Below are 26,815 nucleotides of genomic sequence, written 5' to 3'. Positions count from 1 at the left end.
TGTTTGTCATTATGAGATAAAGAACATATCTTTGACAAGTTGTTTTTTCTGAATAGTTTAAACTGGCTATTACATATGGCAGGCAAAGGATGCATGTATAAAGGATGGGCAATCAATATTTTAGTATTGTATAGTTGATAGTTGAAATGCAACAATATAAATGAAGAACCCATATTAATTCAATTCAAATTTGCTTAGATTAATGGTACAAAATGTTAGAGTCGGTCATCCTCCCTCTAACATATACAGCTGCCAATTATGGCATCTCAGGATTGTTGGACATTGTCTAACAATATTATTGATACAATGCATTGCCTCCTAACAAGTCATTAATTACTTCAAGTACTTATAATACACCTTCATCCATTTTCTCATCTGTCCCCCCTTCTTTGACCTATAAATAAATAAATAAAGATGAACACAAAACATTGAGTTGTCACATTAATAACACATTTTTTTAAAATAACTTTAAATGAATTTCATGAAAAAAATTACAAAATAAATAAAGAAATCCTATAAGAAAATATTATATATAGTGACATACAAAAAGTGTTACTATAGGTATAATAAATATATGTATATATCTATTTAACATATAGTTACATATAATAATCATGTTATTTTAAATGAGATTTAACAATATATTTTGTGTGTCATTATAGTCTATATCCACACTTTTTAATAATATTATCAATATATATTATATTTATTGTGTTGATAAAAATAATTTTTAATAACATATATTATGTTATTATATGATAATTTTCATGTAGTGAAAGAGACCTACATGAATAAATTTTACTTAATGATAAAAAAAATGTCGATTACATTCTCCAAACTAAATACCTAGGATTTTACATAATATTTTAGAATTGATAATTAAAACTTAATTAATATATGTTTGATGTGATTTTCATTCAAGTGATATTATTTTCACATAACAAAAATCGATGCTGATAAAGACATCGATGGAACTCTAAATAAAATGCTTTGAAATATCACAACTTAATTAAGACACCAATAAAACCCATTAAAATGTTTTGGAATATTACTAGGGATGACAACAGGGCAGGTCGGGTACGAGTTTCATGATAACCGTCCCCGTCCTCGCGAGTCAAATCCATCTTCGTCTCTGTACTCGTACCCGTCGAGTATATAATTTTCATCCTCATTCACGTCCCCGTCGATTATCAGGTATACCTGTATCCGTACATGTCAAAAATTATTATTATTTTTTGTAAAAAGAATACAATATTTTTAAATTATTTTTCATTATATTATAATTATAATTAGGTTATTTCTCTATCTCATATTATAATAAATATTCACACATAATAAAATATTAAAATTCTTCAACATAATTAAATCGGAAGTAGATATTAAATAGGGAATGGAAACAAGGACAGGTACAGAGATGAGTACAGGACAGGTACGTATATATCCGTACCCGTACCCGTACCCATACCCGATTATTTAATATATCAGATTTTACTCATACCCGTACATGGTCAAACTAAATATTCCCCGTCAAAGTCAAGACATGTTCAAGTATTATTCACGGGTATAATTGTCATTCCTAAATATCACCTACTAGGGGTATAACAATTATTATTACCATTGCTATAATAACATAATAATGGAGTTGATTGCATCATAGTTTATATACAAATATATTTCTAATGATAATATTTTTTAAATAAAAAAAAACATGTTATATAATTAAAAATAATATAAGACATGTATATACAATCATTTGAAAATATATTAATATTGCTTGTAATTATATGTATGAATTTTCTTATTTACATTCGCTTACTTTTAACTGGACTGGAAGTAGTTAGTAAGCTTACTTAAATATTATTTAAATAATCCATATATAATGTTATATAAAACATCATATAAACATACAACTATAAAATATAATTGTCATTTAAAAATATATAAATCTAATGTTTAATCAATGTTAGTTGTTGTTGTTGTTTTATTTATAAAAAAAATTCTTAAAGAAAAAATAATTATTAGAAAACATGATTTAAATTATTTTATTATTAATCTTTTATTAAAACTCTGTACACATCCAAGTTATATACAAACGTAAAAATATTCTTAAAATAAAAATTTATACAAATGAGAATGACAAAAAATATTTATAAATACAATTGTTGGAATATATATTAATATTCACAATTATTTATATAAGTTTTTGTAAATATTTAAATGCATATATTTTTATAAAATTACAAAACAATAAATAAAAAACATAAAAAATATAATTGTATAAAAAAAATATAAATAAGAAACACGGTATTACACAAATTTCCCATAATTGGAGTGTTTCTAAGCAAAGAAACAACACATTGACAGAATATGCGAATGGCATAACATAAAAACTATTGCCGTCTAAGAATCAAAGGAATCTCACTTGCATCATATTATGCTCCCTTATAAACCTTCAAACAAAACCATTCGATTTCGATCGATAATATCAATGACTATAAATTGAGTATTCACGAAGGACTCCAAACCTTAACCCATAGAAAGTGCAACCAATGCCGCAACAACGTATATAACTCAAACACTCCAACTCAAGATCAAAACAAACATCACTTTTGGACCATCCATAATTTCACATCCACACAGCGAGAAAAAAGAGACCAATTTGATTTTTAGTTAATCAAATGCAAAAGAAAAGTCCAAAATCAAAATTGTTTTATTTGGGGAAGGCTAAAAGAAAAGGCAAGCGGCATTGAATAGGTAACCTAAAATAAGAATGTCTTGCGGGTAACATCATTACCCATTTTTTGTTTAATTCTTGGCTACTAACTAATACATTCTAATCTACCATTAATTTAATTACACTTTTTTTTTGGCTAAAGTCTCACGCGAATTTAAATAGCAAGCTTTTGAAATTATATATTTTATCATTTAATTTTTATTTTTTATTTTTGTAAATTTTGTCATTTATTAATTGATCATCTATCTCCATTAATTAACTGTTAACATAATATATTAATCATTCCATAACACAATGTGAATTACTAATGTAACATATAAATAATAATGTTGTATAACGTGTTATGTTGATAATTAACATATTATATTAGTAATTAATATGTTATATCTATAATCAATTAATTTTGACAAGAAAAATTAATTAAAAAGTGATTAATATATGAAAAAAAATATATAAAAGTCAAGTAGCAAAATTTGTGCACCATAAAACTTTAATGCAAAAAGTGCAATTAAATCATTTGAGATTTACTTTTTGATAAATATACATAAGAGTATTTAATAGATTTAATAATATATTTAAACCCTAAATTTATAATTACATATGTGATTATATGTCAATCATATAATACAATGTTAACTATTAGAATTAACCTAATAATAAAAATCGAAATAAATGCATGAGAGCATGTGTACCAAATTTACAATTTGAAATAGATGCATGAGAAGTTAAGTTTGACTAATATGATTGTTGTAAAAAGAAAAGAAAACTAGTGGAGGAGGTGGCCCACTAGACACGGTGCAATGTGCCGTTAATTTACCCACAACTAACTTGGCCTCTCTGGCTTGCAATATGTATTTAAGTAACTACCATCGCATGGTATTATATAAATGTCCATCATTTTGTGCTGAAGACCAAAGATCTTTAAAAAGGAGGATGCACGTTGGCATCACCAAGTTACAAAAGAAGAAACAAGAGAGAGCTACATAGCTTGTTGAAAACAGACATGGCCACTGGTGCCACCCCAGATGGAATCTTCTGGTCAGTTTACGAAGGCTGCATATCTGCTTACGATAACTGCGTCGAGCGAAGACCTTACCACCGTAACTGTGGTTGTGCACTGCATAACAATTCTTTCAAAAACTGCACGCACAAGCTTCCAAGGTGTAACAATGTCTCATACCCTATGAGGAGGGCATGGAGTGAAGGGAACTTGGCCTTGGCAACTTCTACATCTCCTTCTCAAGTTGGAAATGGGGGAAGGTCCAAACAATGTTTGGAGGAGGAAAATAAGATTTGCTTTAGTTAAGGTTTGACATGAATCTGTTTCATAAGACTATTTTCTTCTTTTTTTCTTTTTGTTTGAATCCTGTTTAGGTCTCTCTTTTTTGTACTAAGTTTAATTTAATGAAAGGTTGTATGGACGTTTGGTATTATGGTTCATGGACTATGCTCGTTTTTGTTGGATTCTGTGTATTATACATAATTCAATTTCTTGTAAATTGTAACTACGCTAATCGAATTTCTTCAATGTATATATGCATGTTGTTGATTAATCTTTCGGCGTACATATTTGTGCACGCATATCCTTTGTTCTTGGGTGGATAATGTTCAGAATTTTGGGAGCTACACAAATGGGGTAGCTAACAATTTCCTCGTAAGTGATTTATTAATTTGGTTTTGATTTCACCGAAAAGGATCTTGACATAGTTTCTGAGTATAAAATAGTCATATCCAGAACACCTCTAGCAAGTTGGATGGATCATAATAATAAATATTTTATGAGAGGTGAGAGAAATAGAACCACCCTTCTAATTGCCGAAGAGTCTATTAATTAGTTAACCGATGAAGAGTTTATTATATAATCATGGATGATAAAACATAATCGCTGTCCTTGTATAGTTTGAAGAATCTTCATAGTGTCAGATCAATTCAATACATGGGACGGTTCAGATGCTGGCTTGCAATTTCAAAATGGGAGCAACGAATTTGATGAAGGATTACAAGAAATTGTAAAATTGATAATTAATTAAATATCTAGCATTCTATCCTTGAAATATGGGTGAACTGAGACCTCTCCCAAATAACAGAGAAGACAAAAGGAAAAAGTGCCAAGGGCCTACACGTGAACTGTTACAGAAAATTCCAGGTGTGATGCCACCTGGATTGAGAATGTAGTTGCTTCTGGGAATTGGTTTAAATGTCATTTTCTTAGACCACAGATATGTCAATTCAGTTGAAAACATTTGCAATATCATCAAATTAACTGTGTCAGACATTCAGTTACAGAAAGTTCAAACTCCAGAACTTATTTAAGAAACAAAATCGTATGTATGTCGAAATAGATTAGTATAATTAATCATTCCAACTTATTTTTGCAAAAAAGCATAAGAAGTTTCAAACAGATCCTTTAATTTGGTATTTCCTTTCAATGGATATCCTGCATAAAACACACATGATAGCGAAAAATAATAACAATGTTCCTGTTTGGCCAAATTTAATTGCGTTTGAAATGCTTCGGAAACACTAAAATTGAAAGAATGTTATGTGACAACTTGTTCGGATCTGCGTACAATAGTTGCTCATGCAGAATACGGATCGAGATGATCCTGATGCTGAAGCCAACACTTAATTACTACCAAAATACCACAAGCTGGATCTTCCCCAATCCCTTTTATTCCCAATTTGCAGTAAATAACTGGATACTAGCTAGATATGGATTATAGTATATAGTTTTATAATATACAGAGGGTAATATGAACAGCAACTAATTTTGTGTTGTACATATTATTTATATTATTTTTCAATTAAAATTGAAGTTTTACTACATACATATTACTTAAATAAAACTTCAATTCTGTTCAAGAATAAGAGTAAATACAAATAGTATTTATAGAACTATATTCTTTTTTTTATTTATTTTGGCTTATGTAGTTGAAATATTTTCTCCTTGCTTACTAATACAGAGATTGCATATACTACCATCATTCTTTTTAGTACGATAGTGGCACAGACCTTTTTCAAACTACATAGACATTATCTACAATTCCACCATAAATCAGCTCTATCTGGTGAGTTTTCTTATATATAGTCGTGTAATGAAAGATCCTGATTTCTGGCTTATCTTGAGAGAGCAGTTACAACTCACAAATTAAAATTTCGCATTATGACTTGCCATAATTCCATTCATTTGGACTCAGAGAAGGGAAGAGTCAACCATCAATGATGAAACCACATGAAATTCGGAATAAATATAATCTTACAAAACCACCATTACAATGGACTCAAACAATAGTATCTGAAAAGTAGAACATTTTAAGTGCCACTGACACATTTTGACTTAGTAATAGAAGTAAAGTTAAAGTTAGAACTTTCGCTGCATAGAAGATATCGCCTACCTCAGTATTATAAAGTTCATAAAAAAAATTTGGACAATTCTGTCGCTAGAATGAAAATAGCAAAGGTGAATGAACTACATGACAAAGTGAAGGTAGATGGGTCTGAAGAACACATAAAAGTGAGGCCAAACCACTAACTTGTCCGTATTTCCCTAGCGATGTATTAGCTTAGAACTTTACGAGAAAGAGTATATACAAATTAACTTTCCTGCTCTTGATTTCTTCATCCTTTCCCACACACTATTAGTATTGAAACATATAAATATTAATGTTTGAGAAAGCATGGTATCATCACCAAAAACAGAATGGCCACTGGAGCATTAAGTGAAATGATGCTTCGGAGTGTGTTTGAGGGAAGTTTATCATTGCATGACATGGAGATTGAGCGAAGGCCATACCACAAAAACTGTGGCTGTGCATTGCACAACTTGAATGGTATTTGCTCCCAAGCCTGTCCACAACAAAGATGTGTCTCTTTTGCCAAGAAAACATCATGGACTCATTGTTGCATGCATGCAACAAATTCCAAGTTCTCTTCCCAATCTTTTCTTTCCAAAACAAGATCGACAATGACTAATAGGGAAGGTGAACCATATTGTTCTCTTGGAATGCTTAATTAATGTGGTTAGAAAGTGAGAAGTCATTTTGTTTGTTACTTCTGTTTTCAAACCATGGATATATATACTCCTTGTGGTAATAATACAATCAAGGAGTGAGTTAGTTGTGTTCAATTTCATGCAAAGATATGTATCTGCTTTGCTTTTTCTTTGCCTTCTTAAATCATACAACAATTACTGTACGTAAAGTGTATATAAACCAATGCCGATGACTTCATTGGTACTACATTATGTACAAACCCAAAGAAACACTTTTATAATCTGTGTTAAATTCATTTCAGCAAATATTATTAGTGAGTAGTGATTTGATACAGTTGTATGTGACAGTCAGAACTTGTAGGTTCATTAATTGCATGATCCAAAAAGATGAATATAAAGAGGACATATACTTTGAATCTTAAACTTCCATACTTGCTTGTCCTTTCATACCAAATACTTTCAAATGCTTATATACAAAAGGACAAATAACTTATTATCATTATAGTCATAGCAAGGTGCAACACGAGTAGAATCAGGATCAGATAAGTCATGGTACGACTTAAAGTAAAAAAATAATAATGGCTGAACTAAAATCAACTGAGAAAAAGGGGAAAGGGAAAGGGTGCTCACGGATACGTCTAAAATCATAATACATGAAGGTTTCAAATTAAGAAAAAGAAGAGTACGTGTGGGGAGAGACAGTTTTGTATTTTTTTTTTAATTTTTTTTTGGGGCTCAAATTAAAAACCAGGGTCAAATTAAGTGATTCTAATAATTGTTTTTGAAATGTGAGAAACTGGGGGAAAAAAAGTGATGCTAATAATATTATTTTTCAAAAATATTAATTAGTATTGTTGTAGCTGGCGTTTAAATTCTTTTTTCTTTAAAGAAAAGGTTTAAGTAAAGTATTAATAAAGGGGATATATATTTTTTACACAAATTTTGGATTATAATTACTTCTAAGTTAGTTTCTTTTTTGTATATTATTTATTTATTTTCACTCTTATTTTTACTTAATTGTGATATTGAGTAGTTTTTAAGCCTCTCATATTTTAAATAACCATTCATTATTTTTTAAAATAAAGAGGGATAAAGTGACTTTTTTTTCTCTAGTAATATATATATATATATATATATATATATATATATATATATATATATATATATATATTAATCTCGGTTTAGATCAGTATTGATATTTTGATCGATTCTATTTAATTGATATAATAATAAGAGAATAAGCTATAGTGTTATAAATATTTTTAATTTTATTTTATTAAATTTCATGGTAAAACAATTAAATTTATTTTATATGGACCAAAATTTACTAGCACAAGTGAATAAACTGAGAATCGAGATTCGATCTCCGACAATAATCTGACTTTTCAATAATTCTTTTTAATTTCCTTTCTTTAAAGATAATTTACTATCTAAAAATGTTTTTTTTATCCAAACAAAATTAAATATTTTTAAAATATTTTTTTAGTCAGATAGTTCAAATAAAAATTCATTCAAATTGTTATTGATCACAACAATAATTAATTATACATATAATGATTGTTGAAATAATTTAATTTTCATCATTGTCAATATCCCCTAATAATGAATACGTTAATTTTATTTTATATGATTCTTTTTTTTAATTTTCTCTGATAATGCTCATGGAGATCAAAGTGATTAAAAAAGTATTATGAAGTTTATAAATCTAGGTTCTAAAATTTGTAATGCGTGTTTGGAAACACATCTAAAACACGTCTAAATAGTCAAAATCAATAGAAAATATTCATTGTTACTTCTCATACATATGGATCAAATTGGATTTGTCAAACATGATGATAGTCGAGTGCAACAAATACAATCAATTTATGGGAATTTCCCAATGACGACGCATAATAAAAAGAGTGGCAGCCCTTCTAGAAATGCTACATATAGAATTGATATCCCTTTGAAGCAGCCTATGTTAAAATATGTCTATGTCGAAAAACCATCCAAACGTAATTAGTATGAACAAGCCAATGGAAGAAACAATATTAAACACCTCAATTCCCTCACTACTACTTTTGGCACCTATTGGCGAATTTTCTTTGGGTTTGTTCTTGGTATTACTATTCTTCTCTCTTAATTGATTGCATTCACAAACTGGACAAATTTAGGTTCGATCATAAAGAATTTGTATTCACATAAAATAAATTTGTACAATTACAAGTGAAATAAAAAAGAAAGGACGTAAAAGTGTTTGATGACGAGAAAAAAAATGATATAATGGAAATAAATAACAAGAAAAAATTTTGTCTTTAAAAATACAATTAAAAACTGTAGAGTTAATAAAATTTTACATATGAGGACTTAAACATACGATAAGAATTCAATCTAAAAGACTAATTCAAAAGGTAAAAAAGTATTTTTTTTTTCACAATAAAAAACCTTAAAACTTAAGCACCACATAAAAAAAATTATTATGTTATTTAATGTGAAATTATTAATATTGTAGTCTTTTTAAAAATTAATATCCACAATAACTCTCACTCTATTGACATTGATGTGATAATAATCATTTTTTATGTTTATGATTTCACTCACATATCAATATTCAGTATTGTACTTTAATGCAATTTATAAGTAATTCAACTCTCAAAAAAATATTGTCATAAAAAATTAATAAAAAAAGTGTAAAATTAATATAATTCTACATTCAAATGCACACATATATATTAAAATTTAAACACACTTTATAGTCCAATCTAAATAACTATTTTATTAGGTAAGAGAGTCTTATAGCTTAAATGCTACATCAAACTTGTTATATTAATTAACGTGAAGCTTTTAACATTATTATTTATTTTAAAAGTCAATCTATGACAACTTTTTTTCCATTAACAATGGTTTGATGGAAGCCTTTTTGTCTTTTACAATTTCACTCATTTATCATTGTTTGGTATTGCTACTAGTGAAAATAAAAGACATTTTAGGATGTTGTTTTACATCACTTTTTGTAACGATGGATGTTAAAAATAAGTAGTGACAATTTTACGATTCTTTTAAAGTGTTGTACAACGATTACCGGTTAGTGAATGTAAAATCAGAGTTTTACAGTGATTATACGTATAATTGATGTAAAAAGCTTTTAATTTTTGAATCCATGCTTGTCTTACTCTGAGTTTTGAATATGCATGCAAAATGTGAGAGAGTGTTGTTTTTAGGCTCACATGACGCTCCTCTAGCCAATCCGCAGTTACATTCGCGCAGGGTGTCACCTACTCGGTCAACTTAGTGTTCCTCACGAGATCCCTCTTCCATTTCCCCTTCAACTCACGTGTCCAGTCGTGTCTCTATCTGTCTAGAGCAGTGAAGATAATTTTCTTTTAAAAATTAATAAATAATGATAATCATTATCTTATATTAAAAGAAGAAAACAAGTGTTGAAAATAATTATGTTAATATATAAAGTTGGATGAAAGATACAAATTTTTTTAAACATATACTATTAGTTTAATTAAAGTAAAGAGTTCACTTTTGGTTACTCTCAAATGAGTATAAATTTACCATTGGCTTATAGTATTGGTAGTACAAGACCCACAATCATGGTTACCTCCATGGGGATACACCTTTCCTCATTTTTTGATTTTGCGATTTTCACTTGTGTTAGAAATGAACTCAACATCACCCTTACCCAGCTGGGACTATTGCCATCAGTGTTTGTCATATTCTACATTCATTAAAATTATAACCAATGTAAAAAAATAAATATTACTATATAAGTGGAATAATAATCAATCTTAAAAATGATGTAAATTTTTTTTTTTAATTGATGTATAATATTTTCGTTGTAATAATGTGCACCTTAAGATTTTATTGTTAAAATTTAAACACATGATAAAAATTTGATTCAATAGATTAGTTCATTAAATGAAAAGTTTTGTAATTAAATATTATATTAAATTTCTTATGCTACTTGACATAGGATTTTTAAAAACACACTAAGAGCATCATAATGTGAAAGTTTAAATCCTGTTGGATCTTCATAAGATCTGATTGTATAAGATCTTTTATTGTAGATAATTTTATTTAAGCGACAAAAGCTTGTGAAAGAATGGATGTGCTTAAATTTTTTAATTAAAAATTAAATTAATTTAATAAAATATTATAAAATCTGGTACGAGTTTTATTAACGTTATATAGTAATATTTTTTGAGAGAAAAAAATTAACGTTACTGACATAACATATATTTATGATAACTTTATAAAAATAATAATATAATTTTATATATCAATGCTTGTATAAATAGAACTCATTGAATACCAACTTGCTAATTTATCTTCTTCTCTTTCACTCTCTGTTTCTTTAAATCCATTTTTAAGCCAATTTTACTAACTCTCGGTTATCTCTTTGATTTGTTTTCTCTAAATCTTGGAACACAAGTGGTCCATGAATCCTCGGCGCGACGCGTGTCAGTCGTGGGTGCCGAGGTCGCTGTCGGGTTGGGTAGTGGCCAGCCCAAGTTCAGGAACGCTGGCCCCTTGGTGGGCCTTCCCTACTGCCACTAACAAAACGCAGCTTGTTTTTCGTCGTTTTGGGTTTTTGGGTCCCCTGACACTGAGCCATTGTACCATAAAAGAACACACTCTGTTTTACAACGAAAACGATGCCTTCCCCACTGTTTTTCGATTCCAGAGATTATTAGCGTCTATGGAAACTGGAAAAGCAACTTGTCACTTCAAACCACAAAAAGTTTTCCCAAACCATTAACTGCCTCTCCTTGGTAAAGTTAATATCTGCCACCAAACACACCCTCCCTCTTCCAACATTTTCATTTTCCCTACCTAGCTAGTAGCTACATCTTTCTTTCTATACCTAAAACATTACCTATAATTACACCTTTTTTTTTGTTTTTATACAAAAACAAGAAAATAAATATAATAATTTATTTTAACTTTTATACATACTTATTTTATATTTTATGTATATGAATGACTGGATTATGATTATCCCATAATAGATGGTAATTGTCTCCCACTCGAGTATTAATGTAAATATACAAGGGAGAAAGGCATAGGATTAGGATACAATAAGAATGGGTAAGATGTACTTTAAATCTGTTTTTCAGAGTTTTCTTGAGCGGAACACATGCCTTAGAGAAAAACATTCCTTTGTTGTTCAAAGGCGTCGAGTATTTGGATTCACGATAACCAATTTAATCCATTGGCTATCACTCCATCAAGTTCTTGAAATAACTTTAATACATCAATATCACTACCGCAATGGAATGTAATAGAATTAAGAGACAATTCATTGTTACTCTCTCCATACAATAATTCTTTTTAATGTTTAAGATTTTTCACACTCCTTAAAAAATATTTAATATTAATATGTTAAATTTAAAGTACTTTTATTTAATATCTTAAAATATATAGAGTAAGAATAATTAGGTTTTTATTTAAATATTACAAAGATTTTTTTTACCAAAATATCATACCTTAAAATTTTAGAATTTGCATGATACCTTTCCAAGTATTTACAAGTATGTTATAGAGTTTCTCGAATAAGTTGACCAATAATCATTTGTTTTCTTCGTTCCTTCCAAATGACAACCCATTGCACATGTTTCTCTGTCTAATTTGTATTACTATATCCTCTTATGTCTTGTTGGTGGAGTTTGTCAAGGTTATAAGGGGGATTTGGGATGGATTGCCATAGGTCAAATTGTAATTGGACCCTATGAGTTTGATGTCATACAATAATTGGAAAACAATTTAACACAAATTTTAGAGTCTTTGTAAGCATGATTTGGCAAGAATGACTCAAATCCTCTATATGGCATCCAAATAAATTGTAAATAAAACACATTAGTTCTCATATAACTAATGAAAATCAATTTACAATTATCAAGGAATTATATAACTTGATCATTATTCATATTGCACAAAATTTCACGAGGCAATTCAAAAACGCAGATAAAAGAAAATAAGTCGTTAACATATGGGTTAATAAATTTTCTTTATTCTTGCAATCAAAATAACTAGTTTCACCAATTATTTTTCAACTTAATGATTTTGTATGGTTTAAAGTCCTTAACGTATGACATGATTGAGCCTTCATTCACTACAAAAAATATGCAATTTAGCGACCACCAAAATTGGTCGCTAAATTGCAAAAATCGGTCTCTATTTACCTTAGCGACCGAATTAGCGACCGAATTTAATCAGTCGCTAAAACCCTGGTCGCTAAGCTATTTAGCGACTGAAAAATTTTTGGTCGCTAAATGGTTAAAATGATTGAAATGTATGAGACCAAATTAGTGACCGAATAAATAGGTCGCTAAATCGGTCGCTAAATATTTATTTTTTATTTTATTAAATTTTATAGACGTCGCAAATTTGGTCGCTATGAACCACTCATATTTGGCCTCTTAAGGATTTTATTTCACAATACTTAAGTTTTTAGCATGTTTTGTCCTTAATTACACAATTTTTGAAAACTTTCCAGAAGGTCACTCATCCCTACATTATTCAAAGTCAAGCACGTTTAACTGTGAAATTCTTATGAGATAAGCTACCGAAAAGCAAATGCATGTTGTTAGTATAAGTAGTACAAATTAATTCATTTAAGTCAACCTCAACTATCCAATCTCATACTTATATTATTTTTGGATCCTTATCATTTTGGTATATCCGGACCGTTATAAATATATAATAATATATATAATAATTATATTACTAATAATAATTATTATATTATATTTAAATAATATTTATTTATATATATACTTACTTTTATAATTAACAATCTACTTATTTCTATTTAAAATTAACTTTATGATACAATTTAAATTATTTATTATAAAATTAAAAGTTTAAGTAATAATTTATATATTTTAAAATGAGAAGGATTATAATAACACTAGTATAACTTTTATACTAAGTATTACAGCGCTCAATAAATTTATATTAAATGTGAATTTTGTAATCCAACTGATAGATTGAAAGTTCATATCACTTTATATGTTTATATCAATTTTTGTTAAAATTAAACAATAACTTAAAAGTAATCAAAGTGCTCATATTTTATTTGAAATGAATATATTACGTCAATTTTATTTTACAAGAATGAAGTATCAAATCATCTTGAATTCATATAAGATTTGTATATATGATCTAAGAGTAAAAAACTTTCAATCTAACGGTTGAATTTATGAAATTCACATTTAATATAAAGTTATCCTTGTTTTATTTTCTAATTATCAACCATTAATAAAATACTAATTTAAAATTTAAATATAAAAATTTATTTAAAAATAAAGTTATCATAAGTTAGAAATATATATTATAAATATGGATCAAAATAAATAAGAAATTTTAAAATTCATATACTCTAATTAAAAAACTGCCTAAAAATCTAATTGTAAAAAAAAACCTCTAAATATTTTTTCACATAAATAACTATTGGTATTAATTATGTAGGAGTGCATATAAATATTTTTTTAATATAAATTAATGTCTTGTTCTTACAAAAAAAAGAAAATGGGATTGATACTCAACAAAAATATTATCACCACTTTTAAGCAATTTATAAATTTTTTTAAGTGACCGAATAGAATTTCGTCGCTAACTTTAACTAATATTTAGCTACCGAATAGAATTTTGTTGCTAATTTTAACTAATATTTAGCAACCGAATAGAATTACATCGCTAATTGTAACTAATATTTAGCGACCGAATTTAATTCCGTCGATAAAAAAAATCAAAATTTCTGATTTAGAGACTGAATTCAATTCCGTCGCTAAAAAATCAAAATTTCTAATTTAGCGACCGAATTCAATTCCGTCGCTAAAAAATCAAAATTTCTAAGTTAGCGACCGAAATAGCGACCGAATTGAATTCGGTCGCTAATTTTAACTAATATTTAGCGAGCGAATTCAATTTCGTCGCTAATTTTAACTATTATTTAGCAACCAAATTAAATTATGTCGCTAATTTTAACTATTATTTAGCGACCAAACTCAATTCCGTCTCTAAAAAAAAATCAAAATTTATAATTTAGCGACCGAAATAGCGACCAAATTTAATTTCGTCGCTAAATTTAACTACTATTTAGTGATCGAATTCAATTTTGTCGCTAATTTTAACTATTATTTAGCAATTGAATTAAATTCCTTCGCTAAAAAAATCAAAATTTATTATTTAGCGATTGAAATAGCGACCGAATTTAATTTTGTCGCTAAATTTAACTACTATTTAGCGACCGAATTCAATTCTGTCGCTAATTTTAACTATTATTTAGCGACTGAATTAAATTCCGTCTCTAAAAAGAATCAAAATTTATAATTTAGCAACTGAAATAGAGACCAAATTTAATTCCGTCGCTAAAAAAAATCAAAATTTATAGTTTAGCGACCAAAATAGCGACCGAATTTAATTCCGTCGCTAAAAAATCAAAAAAATTTATTTAGCGACCGAAATAGCGACCGATTTTCTAGCGACAAATTATTTTGGTCGCTAAATCGGTCGCTATTTTGATTTTTCATAATCGGTTGCTGAATTAGTCGCTAAATAGCGACTGATAAATTTCGGTCGCTAATTTCGGTCGCTATTTTACAATTTTCTAGTAGTGATTCAATTACTACTACAATAATCTGAGGAAAAAATGTGAGAGTGGATGTGTTATTCAATGACTTGATTAAATTTCGTGAGATAAATGGAATCTCACATGGGATGGAGGTCAAAGATGGGGGTATATGACAACAAATCTAACAAAGGCAATCAAATCAATGCTTCAAAAAATAAAAAACCTACCAATTAGAGCACTGATTTTGTTGATCTACCAAAGGTGTAACAACTAATTATTCAATCAAAGAGGGAGAGAAGTCACAATAAATTGAGATCCAATCAAGTATACACAAAAATATTAAGCAAAGCCTTAGCTGATGCACAAAAAAAGGCAAACTCTCTCCATGTGCTTGAATTTGACAGATGCAATATGTGTTTCCTAATATAAGAGATACTTAACCCAAGAGAAACGACTAATTGGACAATTTAGAGCCAAATTAGATAAAGTGTGGTGTGATTGTGACAAATTTCAAAAATTATACATGTCTTGCTCATATATCATTATTGCTTGTAAACGTGCTCACAATGATTACACGTCTTACATACATTTTGATTACACATTAGAATACATTTCCAATGTGTATAAGGAATTGTTTGAAAAGTTGTGAAATAAACAATATTGGCTACAATGTAATGAAACTCGCCCTAATACATACATGAAAATAAATTAAAAAAAAGGTCATACAAATACACATAAAAATGGATATGAGAAAAACTGATCAACCGAAAAGATATTCCAAGTATAGGAATCTAGGTCATATTAAGAAAAAGCATCCTTATTGTATAAAAACTTTTGGTTAACAATAGTAATTTTTCTTTCTATTGTTGTAACTTTCATTTTGTTCTTCATGTTATTTTGATTTAAAGTAAATTTTAACAATTTCATGTGTTTTTTGAAAATTTATTTTTACCGACTATAATATATTAAAAATATTTATGAAAATAATATTTTACTTTCTTTTAATAAATTATCAAACACACATATTACAAATTTTATTAATCATTAAAAATATTGTTTATCTATAATAGAAATAAATGTACCGTTAAAATAAAAATAAAAATAAATTATATATTAACTAATTCTTCAAGCTTAAATAAAGAATATATATTATAAAAATAATAATATTAAAAAAACAAAATTTTGAAGACAAATATCTGCAATTTAGAAATTGGTCATTTACCCAATTTCTCAATGCATAAATAAAAAAATAAAAAAATTAGTTAGTAGAAGGCCAAATTCTTAACATAAATAATAAATGTAAGACTTTGATAAATATATTTTAAAGTATGCTATTTTGATAATTTTTTAATAATATTTAAATAAAAAATTGAACAATTATAATTATAGAGTAAGAATATTAATTGTGAAATAAATAATATTATAAAACATGAAATAATTTACAATAAAAGGAAAAGTGAAGATGATAAAATATATGTACATGAAATAGCAGCAAAAGTGAGTTTCTTTGTGAAAGTCCAATTGAATTACAACGTAATATTTTCTAACGATGGTTTAGGGCTTGAATTGTAGCATGTAAGAGTATGACATTAAGAGGAATTAATTATGGGCAACTTGTTCCTCCTAAAATGGAGAAACAAAATATTTCTAATAAAAGGCTAATAAAGTGAGGATTGTGAAACCTCAACACTCAACAGTGTAGATAGATAATTTATTGGGCAGAGAGAGAGAGAGTGGTAATTAAAAAAGCAAAGATATTAATTGGCGGAATTAATTAAATAGCAATTCATGAATCCATCTTTGTCCTTATTATTAGAGGAAACCCCTAAACGCTATCAGCAATCCCACCGTTGGATCTCGATCCCCGCGTCAAAACTCAAAACTCATTCCTTAAAAAGCGCTTTTCCAAACCCCTTCTTCTTCTTCCATTAATTAAAATGTAGCAGCCACTGCCACCAACAACCGCTTAACCTCATGGCTTTCCACGACCACCAAATACCGTTCCACCGCTTCGCCGACGACCAGGAGCTCAGCCAGAATAGAGACAGCCTCCCACCGACATGGCGCCAACAGAATTTCCTCGATCAGGATTTGAGGGACTACAAAGCCGACATTCTAGGACACCCTCTCTACGACCAACTCTTGTCGGCGCATGTCTCCTGTCTCAGGATTGCCACTCCCGTCGACCAGCTTCCCAGGATCGACGCCCAGCTTCAGCAGTCGCACCGCGTGCTTCACAAATACTCTGCTCTCCCCCACAACGCCGTCGTCGATGACAAGGACCTTGATCACTTCATGGTTCGTTTACTTAACTTAATTAAACCCTCTCTTTCTACAAAACACTAGTTTATGCTTCACGAATCTTAATTTTATTCAATTAACTCTACCTCTCTTTAATTTCTTTCTTCCTTTGCCTCACTCTCATTTCTCTGATTTCCACTGTCACTGTGAGCCGTAAGAAAGGTTAGTGTAAATCTTTTAAATTAAGGGATGTTTATACAATTTTATGAAACTTTTAAGTGATAGTGCAGTTTTAGAAAATCTAAACAAGTACTCTGTATATGTAATTTACTCTTCAAATTATTATCATCTTGATTGTGGTTGTGATTTTGTGGTATATATTGATACTTCCGGAAAGGACAAACATAGTCACACCACCACACTTGCAGTTGTAATGGTAAACACTCATCGACATAAGTGATGACACTGTGTCGTCTTTTGATAAAGTTGTATAAAATATGATTTTTTTTAATTCATAAAAATTACACTATAATGTAAACTTAGAATCTTATATATATTATCTATATAACTCTCTTCCACTGCACAGACTTTAGCATTTCAATCATATTTTGTTAGTATAGACTATTTTAAGAAAAAAAATTATTTACGATTTTTTATGAAGATTAACCACTCCTTCTAGATCATGTATTTATGTCATACCTTATTTATTTTTGTATTTTTAGTTTTAGACCTTTGTATCCAGATTTTGTGGACTAGATTATAGAGAATTAATTCACAAGTGAATAATGGGAGTGATTGGTTTTTCAACTTGATATTTGGATGGATGGTAGTACGAGGCATTTGGGTTGTAAAGGTGGGTGAATCTGATTTGTCATGGAGTGGCTCCGCTTGAGGGTTCTCATGCTGCTGCTTCCTACAATAGTGCTACTACAGCCTTTAGGAGTGCTTTATGGAATCTTTTCTGTTAATGCTGTCATGATCTTCCTCCCCACTTGTTCACTTCTCTTTTTCCTTTCCCCTTTTTGCTGCTTCATTTCTTCAATTCTTATAGAATATGTCCTGAGCCAAAGTTGAACCTTTTCATCAAGTTTTCTCAACTTTTACTTCCTGATTACTGTACGTTTCTGGCTTCCCCAAGTACAATAATGGGAGCATACGGACTTTGGTGATTCTGTACGTATCAACCGGTCATACTATTTGTCCTCTAGTGTATGGTAGAATCTACTAAATGCATGAATCAACTATAATTAGGTTGGTGATTTTCAACATTGATTCTGACTTGATATCCACTTTACATATAATGATTGGAGTGAGGCAACATATTATAGTATGTATGATTGAAATATTAATACTGAATCACTGCAACATTTGTGGGGACATTTATTTAAGTTTGGCATCTCGGAGTTGTTTATTTATCTATACAAAAGTTATAATCCTTTTCAATTATTGCTTTTGTTAATTTCTTAAGGAACATGCATGTCCATTAGTTATTAATGCGAAGATCCTTTTTGAATTTGCTACTTTGCTTGTTGTAGACCCATTATGTTCTGTTGCTATGTGCCTTTAAAGAAAAATTGCAGCAGCATGTCCGTGTTCATGCAATGGAGGCAGTGATGGCTTGTTGGGATCTGGAGCAGTCTCTGCAAAGCTTGACAGGTAATTTTTCAGGGTTATAAAAGTCTTCTTACTCGCTCCCTAGCTAGATGTTACCGTTTTTTCTACTATTATTATGTCCGTAAACAAAACAAGGAGAGAGAAAAAGAGTTGATGGAAAAGTAAAAGGAAATAGAAAAGAATGAATTGCATAGCCTGTTCCTCATTTAAAACTTGTGTTTCACTGCTTCTCTTCATGGAATAGGGAAAATGTAAAATAGTAAAAGTACACCTCAGTTGGGAGTATTGGACTCGGAAGGAAAAGAAAAAACTCCGATCATTTATCTACCTTTTATTCCATCTATCTCTTTTTTTTTTTTTTTTTTTAAATTTACTTTCATCACATCCTTTATGATATTATTCATTAATCTTGACTAGAATTAAACTCTCGAATTTTGGTTCAAGTAAAATATTTTGAATTATGAATAAGAATCTTAAAATTATCTTTAATACAAGTAAGTCTAAAGTAAAACAACATACTAATATATACCTAGAAATTAATAATCCGCAGAATAGCAAAACTTCTAGAAATACACACATATATAATTCAAAAATATGAAAAATAATTTATTACGTTAATATTTAAAGTAATAGAAAAATACATTTAAATTTTTTAAATAAATGTTATTGTAATTTTAAAGCATTTAAAATTATTCTGAATTGAATGCATGAATGCTTGTTTACACTTAGTTTATGTGTCATGCCAATGTCATACTCATCGCTGGTGAAAATGCTACCATATATAGTTCGTAACTCTCAACGGATTTGGATTTTTCTTTTTTAAGTAGTAGTATATATATCATATCATATATAGTAGAGAGAAAAAACATTTTTATTAAATACTAATAACCCATCATAGCTGCTGTGATAAAAAAAGACCTATCATAGTTAATTAAAGGAGTCAATTAATTATATTTAATAAAAAATTCTCTTTAATACGATTATATCATATTACTCCATGTAAAAAAAAAAACCATGTCCAACTCGCATCTGCTCATTTATTCACAAACATTGAAAACATAAACGTAGCCAAATATTAAGGGAGTAATATGTAGTTAGTAATGGAATTAAAAAAAAAAATCTTATAATAGAAAAGTGAAGAGAGAAGAAAGCTAGGTTGAGTATATATATTTGGATTCATGTTAAAATATCAGTGATTTTAAGAAAATGTTTAGTTAATTCTATGTTAAATGATTGATTTTAATGTTAAAATTGATTTTTGAATTGAAGAAAAAAAATTGTATTAATTAGATAAAAAAATTATACTAAATTTTTTTATTAATTTATATTTAGACTAAAAATATTTTTATTCTTGTGTCGTCCTTACCATAGTTAAGCGAAGGTAATCTGGCTTGGGGTTAGGTATAGTTACTATAGTAGGAAGGAACTAGTTTCTCACATTGTAGCAAACTAAGATTTGAACCACCGATATAGGAGATGTCCATGCTACGAACAAATAACAATATTCCTTTGGAAAAAAAACAATTACCTGAAAAAACCATAAAAAAGTAAAAATATTTAAACATAAATTATATCATTTAAAAAATTCATACAAATACACAGCGAGAGGCTGCTTTACTCAAATCCCAATGTGCAAGGGCTTGACGAGGCATGAATATTTTTAAAGGGCTAATGAGTGGGTAAAATGAATCCAGAACAAAAATATATACAAAGCATAATCAAAGAAATAGCATATAATATTAATATCTTTGGCTAAAAGAAAAACTAAAGGAATAATAGTTTGACGAATTAAAATGTTCTCATTCCCTTCCACTCATGAAAGTGGGACTAGTGAGTGGGATTGTGCCTGATATTTTCTCTCCTCCCCTATTTTAGATAAACATAGTGAAAGATATATAGAAGAAGAAAATTGTGATAAATGATGTTATGTGAAAAAGAGAGATAAAAAGGGAAATTAACAATTTTTAGAAACAAAATATACAATTTTTGTTATAGCTGGACTGCTGTAGGCAGAATAACCACATATACACCAATTTTTTTTTATAAAAAAAAAATAGCCACATAGTTTCTGAGCTGGAATCAAATTATCTGTCCTCTTCATATATTTTATTTTTTTTCCTAAAAAAAATGGTAGAAAAGAGTGAGAATGTTATTTTTTTAAGCACGTGTTAGTTTTTAATAAATAAGAGAACAAAGAAAGATTCAGGACACAACCGGGGACACTTTGACTTCCAATCCTTCTTCATAAAGCCTTTTCATGTAATGGAAATAGAGATTCTCACAAATGGTGCGTCCAAATTGTTCAACAAATTATCGACACAGTAGTGATTAATTAATAGTTAATTATTACCGTTAATAATGTGATTGGCTACATAAATAGTATATGCAAGAATTATTCTTAGAGGAAGCACTCCATCCGTTTCAAAAGAGTTTGGAAAAGTTAATGAGCATCATTAAGTAAAATAAGAAAGCAATTAATAATAGAATGAGACGATAACATAGTTGAATGAGCTTAGATTCTCTTAAAATTAAAAGCATTTAATAACTTCTTCAAAACTTGTTTGAAATTCCTAATTAAGTACACTTCTATTGGAAAAGGAAATATTTTACTCCAACCATGATGAATCTGCGTTCCTTGCAATTAATTGCAAACTTCTCCTTGGCATATTGTTGTTTGCTCTGGTATGAGAACTGAGACAGTGTACTAAAAGTTGCACATTGCCTGCATTTATGTTATGGAGAGGAACATTATGTAAGACTTTGGGATTACAGGAATCATGCTAATTAACGATCTAATGATTTTTGAGCTTTAACTTTTCAATTTCCATTGCCCCACTAGTGTTTTACAATGAAATGTATCCAACTGAGAATCAGTGTTATCATTCAACCACTGAATGCTGGTCAGTTCTCAAATTAACATATGATTTTCTTAAGCAAGGTTTCAAGTACAAATCTTGAGGATGGATAAAAAAAGTGATTGGAATGAGAGATTCCATTAAAGGTGACTAAATAAATTTTTTAATAAAAATTAATTATTAATAAAATTAGTGGAAACTTCATGATATATTGTTATTAAAAATTACATACATATTATTAGAATTCATCTTAAAACTAATTGGTTGAGCTATAAACTCCGATACATCTTAGATTTTATTTTAAAACCAACTAATATCAAGTGAAGTTATGCCCACAAATATTTTAACCACACCCATAAAATTGAAGTAGGTAATGAAAAACTCTCCAAGACTTCCTCTAAAGAGACCTAAACCACAAAGATAGATTATATATAGGTTATGATACTATGTTAGATTTTATTTTAAAATCAATTTACATCAAGTAAAATTATTCAACAAATATATAAGCTGCACTCAAAAAATTGAGGTAGATGATATAAGAATTCATATATATGATGATTGATGACTAGGGCATATTTCATGCTTCACTTAGGAACTTTGTCCAACCCCTCGGACGTTGCTTCTATTAATTAGTAAATCTGAATCTGATGGAACTACTAGAGACTATATAATATTGTAAAATATATTAATGTGTAGCACATTAATTACAAGTGTTTTGAAACTATATGATGCATGAACCCTTTTTTATTGTTGATTAGCAAGGACATATATATTAAATTCTGTGCTTACAAAATATAAGCAGGTGTATCTCCTGGTGAAGGAACGGGTGCAACAATGTCAGATGATGAAGATGAGCAGGCAGAGAGCAATGGGAACTTATATGAAGGTAGCCTCGATGGCGCTGATTCTCTTGGCTTTGGTCCTCTTGTCCCCACTGAGACTGAAAGATCTTTGATGGAGAGAGTCAGACATGAATTGAAGCATGAACTCAAACAGGTGATTAGTTAGTTACACATTTTTAGGACTAAGACTATATTTGGATTCGACTTTTTTGAAAACATGAGTAGTTTCTACCACCAATCCAAAGTCCAAACACACTATCTGATTGGCATTGCTGAACAGCACAATGGCAGAAGTTTTTTCATAATGAATTTGTTTGTGTTTCATTTCAGGGTTATAAGGAGAAGATTGTGGACATAAGAGAAGAAATTCTACGAAAGAGACGAGCAGGGAAGCTCCCAGGTGACACCACATCCCTTTTGAAAGCTTGGTGGCAAGCACATTCTAAATGGCCCTACCCCACTGTAAGTTTAATATGGACATTGGAATTATATTACATATATTATACACGTACTGTGTTAATTTCTTGATATATATTTTGGCTAATTTGCATGAATGTTTTAGGAGGAAGACAAGGCTAGATTGGTGCAGGAAACAGGGTTGCAATTAAAGCAGATAAATAATTGGTTCATAAATCAAAGGAAAAGGAACTGGCATACAAATAACCCCTCATCCTCAAGTAATTCCAAAAGCAAGCGCAAGAGGTACGTCAATTCTCACTTCTCTCTTCTAAACAGTACTCCTTCAGTCCCATAATAAATTTCTCACGTAAGTTTTATAAATTTTCTGGTACATCGTTATTTTATAGAAAATTAAAGGATCTTTGAAATTCATGATGCTCACATAATAATAAGAAAGTGTGTACTTTTCTCCATAGTAGAAAACTCCTTTGATCCTTAGAGTACTTTGATCTTCTTCGAGAAGAGAACCAAGATTTCACTCCCTTTGACTTTTCTTTTCTACTCTCTCTATCTTTCGTGATGGCTAGGGTTTGAGAGAATACTTTCTACCAGGGGTGTGGACCTTGTCTCACATTAGTGGATATTTATAATTCCTAAAGATTGTTATTTCCATCAAATAACAATTATTCTCATAAATGCTCAATTAAACCCATTTATGATTTAGTCTTTAATTATTTAATTATTTATTTATTAGTCCCTTTATATATTACATATTTTTCACATGAGACATAATTATCTTACATCTCATTAAAACAAAACGTAAATTTTAAAATAGGTGTTAAGTGTTATATTAATTTTTCAGTATAATATTAATTACTCTTTTTTTTTCCATTTATATCCTAATAGTAATATTATGTAAAAATGAGTTTTGTATTGCATTATTTCTTATACAGAAGATTAAACATGAGATTAATTTTATAAAATTATTAATTAATTTATTTATTTATTAATTTTTTATCTATATAAAACAATTCAACACAATATTTATTATGAAAAGAAAGGAGTATATATTATTCTTGTGGCTAAGTTTGAAAAACCATCCTCAAGCTGCATTCAATTTTATTCAAATAAAATATTAATCGATAATTTGATTTTGATGTATCATAATGTAAAACTTTTCTTTTATCCTATCACGTGTCTCATTTTAACAGTTAATTATATGAAATGTTACACTCATTAAGTAAAGCGATAATACATCACTAAATAAAATAATTTTGAAACATATATAATTTATTCAACTCATGAGTTTGTCTTGTAGCTTTCTTATAATTAATTAAACTATCATATATTATCTACATTTTTCAATGTGAGTCGTGACTCATGAGCTAATTAGATTTATCATTGACTCTAATTATTTTTAGGTCGCGATGAGTTTGAGTCAAGGTAGATTGACTTATTTAACATGTATATTTTTAATTTGTTCTTTTAAATTACTTAATCAAAACAAACTTTTTAAAAATGTTGAAATTCTTTTAAGCAAAAAATATGATTTTTGTTAATAGTGTTTTTCTTCTTATTTTTTTTCTTCAAATCTCTTCTTTGTATTTTTAAGATTTATTTTCACCTATCAATATGCGGTAGGTGAAGCCAAGTTATATATGTTTAATTTCTTTCACTCGTCAGAAAAATTAGGATGAGTTAACTCATTTTTCTCTACCAAACCCGAATAATTAGTTGTTTCACTTAAACATCTTTAATATTATCATCAATTTTAATACATGAGGGAGGACGTAAATAATCTGTACATAAAGATACATTTTATAAAATTAGTAATCATGTATGACTAAATCTGAGTGTTATTTTTGGATGGTAACAGTGCAGGAGAAAGCAGCAAGCAGAGCTTCATGTGAATGGTGGCATATCTTGAACAAAAAATGATTGGTATATATTGTTCATCCTTTTATGCACGCTGGTGGAATTCATAGCTCTTACGGTTCAGCGTGAACATGAAATGATGGATTCTTGATGTAAAAGGGAAATTCATGATAAAATCATTGTTAAGAAATAGTGTTAACACTTCTGGTTGAATTATAGGAAACCCTAGCTAGTATTGTTGTATATGCCGCTTCATGCAGGTACAATCTATTGGATTTAATGGCTAGCATGCTGATACATATAACATTTTCTTTTCTGCTTATTTTAAAAAAGGAATAAATATTTTTGAAAACTTAATAGAAGAATATTTCATCTTAAGTAATAACTGTCAGAATTTAGTGCAAATTCGTCGGTTTTATTTCTTAATTTTTTGGTTTGTACCAAATATTCAATTTTATCCCTCAAAGGGATGAGTTCGTCACATTACTACCGTTTTAGTCTTTGAATATATATTATTAATAATATCATTTCTTAATTTCTTTGAATTTTGGAGTAATTTAATTGCCAATTTGTATTTTTAATTTTTTTAATTAACTTTATTTAATTCAGTGACTAATATGACATTACTTTCCGAATTCAGGAACTAATTTAAGTGATTATTTACTTGTATAACAGATATCGCTAAGCCTATAGTTTTTAACCAAAAAAAATTCCATATACGTATCAGTATTCTAACTTTTGAGAATATATTTAAGAAACTCTTCTATATACTAACTATGATCAACTTTATTGGTTAGGTTTTATTTCTCAATTACACAGAACTATTAAGTTCTTGGCTTAGTAATTACAATGTGTTTTCTTATGATTGAACCTTTTATGGCGGAGCGTTTTCAGCATCGAGTTACTTATTTTTTGACAATTATATTATTAACACAAAATATTTATTAATTTGGTCAATTTTTTTCTGATAGCGTTAGTGTTAGGTCACTTGCATGAATGTATTGTATATATGGAAAGGCTACACTTGTAATTATTTTGCGCAAAAGACGCCTACTACTGGCAATTAATGAAAAGGTGGTAAGTGCTTTCTGTATCTTTGAAATTTCTACTCTGATCCAAGTCTAAAACAATCGTAGTGTGAAGCAAAAAAAACATAATATTAAGAAAAAGAAGTACAGGATAATATAACCTATATACAAAGTTAAGACAATTACTGAATACATATCAATGACTCGTTTAACTAATTTATGTATACTAGTTATTCCTCATTCAAACTCTCTATCAACCATTTCCATGACTTATATTTGATAGCATCTATAATCTCCCCAACATTTAATAAACCATTATTAAAGACAATGTTATTTTTATGTAATTAAATACTCAATACCAGAATTACTCAAATAGTTACTACATACTTCCACTTCTTTTTCCTACCCACAAGACCACACATATCCAATAAAAGATCCTCTAAACACTTTGGCATACATGAAGAGAAACCCAACCAATACCAAATTGAATACTATATACTGCTAGAAATAAAACAATCAAGAATAGGTGTTTCACCTCTTTGTCTTCATAACTACACAGGACACAGATTCAGTTATCAACAACATACCACGCTTTACAAGTCCCTTACGAATCGACAAAGCTTGTAATAACAATTACCGAGAGAACACACTTGCCTTTTTAGAAACTAGTACC

General features: G+C 28.9%; 1 protein-coding gene and 1 long non-coding RNA gene across 2 annotated transcripts; both read left to right on the top strand.

The window, feature by feature from the left end:
- Positions 1-4,035: 4,035 nt before the first annotated feature.
- LOC145958418 (uncharacterized) lies at positions 4,036-5,030 on the top strand. The gene is made up of 2 exons (XR_014434192.1): positions 4,036-4,388; positions 4,634-5,030. It is a non-coding gene; the product is annotated as an uncharacterized LOC145958418 (long non-coding RNA).
- A 12,099-nt stretch (positions 5,031-17,129) lies between these two features.
- On the top strand, positions 17,130-25,479 carry LOC109791011 (homeobox protein knotted-1-like 4). Its single transcript, XM_020350261.3, has 6 exons — positions 17,130-17,586; positions 19,065-19,185; positions 22,801-22,994; positions 23,171-23,302; positions 23,403-23,542; positions 25,116-25,479. The coding sequence occupies exons 1-6, from the start codon at positions 17,263-17,265 to the stop codon at positions 25,147-25,149; spliced, it is 945 nt and encodes a 314-aa protein (XP_020205850.1). The 5' UTR covers positions 17,130-17,262; the 3' UTR covers positions 25,150-25,479.
- Positions 25,480-26,815: the final 1,336 nt, after the last annotated feature.

This window comes from Cajanus cajan, chromosome 5 (assembly GCF_000230855.2).
Source record: "Cajanus cajan strain Asha chromosome 5, NIPB_CcT2T_4, whole genome shotgun sequence".
In the NCBI taxonomy this organism is placed as follows: Eukaryota; Viridiplantae; Streptophyta; class Magnoliopsida; order Fabales; family Fabaceae; genus Cajanus; species Cajanus cajan.
The sequence above is the reverse complement of the archived record's forward strand: the minus strand, read 5'-3'. Positions and strand labels throughout refer to the sequence as shown.